Source organism: Lactuca saligna, chromosome 5, assembly GCF_052625555.1.
Source record: "Lactuca saligna cultivar CGN05327 chromosome 5, ASM5262555v1, whole genome shotgun sequence".
Classification (NCBI taxonomy): domain Eukaryota; kingdom Viridiplantae; phylum Streptophyta; class Magnoliopsida; order Asterales; family Asteraceae; genus Lactuca; species Lactuca saligna.
Window position 1 is genome coordinate 27,284,510 of NC_136421.1, and position 2,136 is coordinate 27,286,645.

A 2,136-nucleotide genomic window follows, 5' to 3' on the forward strand; every position below is an offset into this window, starting at 1 on the left:
TCATATATATTCAATGTTATGGTATTCAATTAAGTCACGACAGCCCTCGGACGTTTCCGCCGTCTGGTTCGGGGGTGTGACACACATATTACCACATCCACCACAATATATATTTTCATGCTCAAAGTATTACATTTGAGGGATGTGCTTTTTTCCCCTGCGGTAGAGCTGTAACACACAAGATGTATACCGCACTTTTGTTTGGGGTCGGTGCAGTGTTTACCGCACACCGCACTATACCCTAGTGTGCGATACAATGCACACCACATAGTCTAAGTTGATTGACAATATAGAATTCATCCAAAAAAAAAAGTTATTCAATATAGAATTCATCCAAAAAAAAAGTTATTCATATTATCTTATGATCTATAATGTTAGGTTGAAACCCTCACACAGTTTTAATCAAATTAACTAGCATAAATACTGAATTAAAGAGAGAAAATGTTAAATAGTGGTCGATTTTATTTCACCCAATAAACCGAATTGTTTACAAACTTCAAAAGAAAAAAAAATGTTCTCTTCATCCCTCTATTAATTAGTCTGTACAATTTACAAACTCTTTACAATTGATCTGTTTAACCTCCATTATCAGAGATCAAATATAGCTTTGATCACACAGATTATAACCAGATATAAGAGAGCTAATCGCAAAACAAACAAAAGCCAAAATAGACATCACTACAGATGCAGAAGCCTTCTTAGTAAACTCATCTTTCCCCCAATTCGATGCCCAGTCATCGATCCTTGTAGCCGCTGAAGATGATGACGAAATCAACAGATACGCCAATATCTGTCCCAAATCAGTACTTTTTAGAAAAGCTAACTTTGCAATGAGTTATAATGGATGAATACTTATTGGTTTATAGCACTTACCTGATCTATAAAGAACTCGGAATGAAAACGAAGAAGATATGTGACAATATGTCTTTCGTAGATTAAATGGCATGTCATATCAATGGCTTCAAATGCTGCATATGTGAAAGCGATAGCATTCACTGCTACCAAGTACCTATGCGATCAAAGGAGGGAAGTTCAAAGATCACAATGATTAAGGAAACAAAAATCATCAACTGTTTGACTCAACGTTGACCCAACAAATTGGAATTGAAATCAGATCATACCTGTACTCTTTGTATCGATCAAAGGAATCACCACTCCATCCTTGAGTTTTATCGGAAGCCATCACGGAAAAAGCAATCAAGCTTAAAATCACTTCACATACTCTGCATCCTAAAGCTGCTCTTTCAATTGTCACTTCGCTCCTTGACTTCCTGACAATTGACATTACCGGCAATCTTGTTTTCTTATTTCCTCCATTACCGGGAGGTATTCCGCCATCTTCAACACCGCGTGGCCCTGCTTTAGTATTTCCGCCGGTCAACACATCTTCCTTCACTGACCGGTTATACGATATGGCAGGGGATTGAGATTTTGCAAGCGGCGAGACATTGATGGTATGAGAAGATTTTTGGCTGTTGGAAAGCGGAGATCTGAAGGGGTTTTGGAACTTGTCAACAGCGACGATGGCTGTAGAAGCGGATGAGGAGAAGTCGTCGGAGCGGAGAGGCGAGTCGGCGCGGAGAGGGGAGTGGAACTCGTCGAGTTGGGAATCGGTGTCGGAGATTGATCGGTGACTGGTGGCCGAGCTGTGGTGGCGATGATGACTTTTAAGGAAATCCATGGCAAATAATTTCAGGACCTCCCTGTGAATTATTAGGGGGAGATGTTATTTTACGTAATCAAGGAAGTTATCAAAACGTGTCACGATAAAAGGAAATCCTTTAAATATGGCAAAAATCATTGCCAAATATATTGTAAATCGATATTTTTTAATTTTAATTTTATTATTTTTTTAATCTTTATTACGTTATAGATCGGGTTAATCTAATCTAAAATGACATTTTCCGAATAAATGTTACATATTTTTTGATAATATCGTATAGGGAAAATGACTTATATGGGTAATTATATTTCAAAATCATTTAAAAAATATTATTCAAGTTTGGTGTGTTCTAAAAATTGTAAATTATTTGTACAAAAAATACCAACAAAGTACATTTTTTGTTCAAATTTGATATTGTGGTAACCGGCAATTACCTGACTCAAATGGGTAACTATGTATCAAAATCATTCAAA

At 36.8% G+C, this 2,136-nt stretch overlaps 1 protein-coding gene across 1 annotated transcript; it reads right to left on the reverse strand.

The window, feature by feature from the left end:
* Positions 1 to 442: 442 nt before the first annotated feature.
* On the reverse strand, positions 443 to 1,763 carry LOC145045224 (CASP-like protein 4A3). The gene is made up of 3 exons (XM_078993567.1): positions 1,122 to 1,763; positions 874 to 1,009; positions 443 to 790 (listed from the first exon to the last, which is right to left on the reverse strand). The coding sequence occupies exons 1-3, from the start codon at positions 1,679 to 1,681 to the stop codon at positions 596 to 598; spliced, it is 891 nt and encodes a 296-aa protein (XP_078849693.1). The 5' UTR covers positions 1,682 to 1,763; the 3' UTR covers positions 443 to 595.
* Between the last annotated feature and the right edge of the window lie 373 nt (positions 1,764 to 2,136).

Bases quoted from the DNA above. Each gene is read 5' to 3' on its own strand.
- LOC145045224 (XM_078993567.1), bottom strand. From the start codon at position 1,681: ATGGATTTCCTTAAAAGTCATCATCGCCACCACAGCTCGGCCACCAGT. The intron at 1,010-1,121 runs GTATGATCTGAT...TTGATCGCATAG, and splicing joins GATCGATACAAAGAGTACAG to GTACTTGGTAGCAGTGAATG. The intron at 791-873 runs GTAAGTGCTATA...GATTTGGGACAG, and splicing joins CCGAGTTCTTTATAGATCAG to ATATTGGCGTATCTGTTGAT.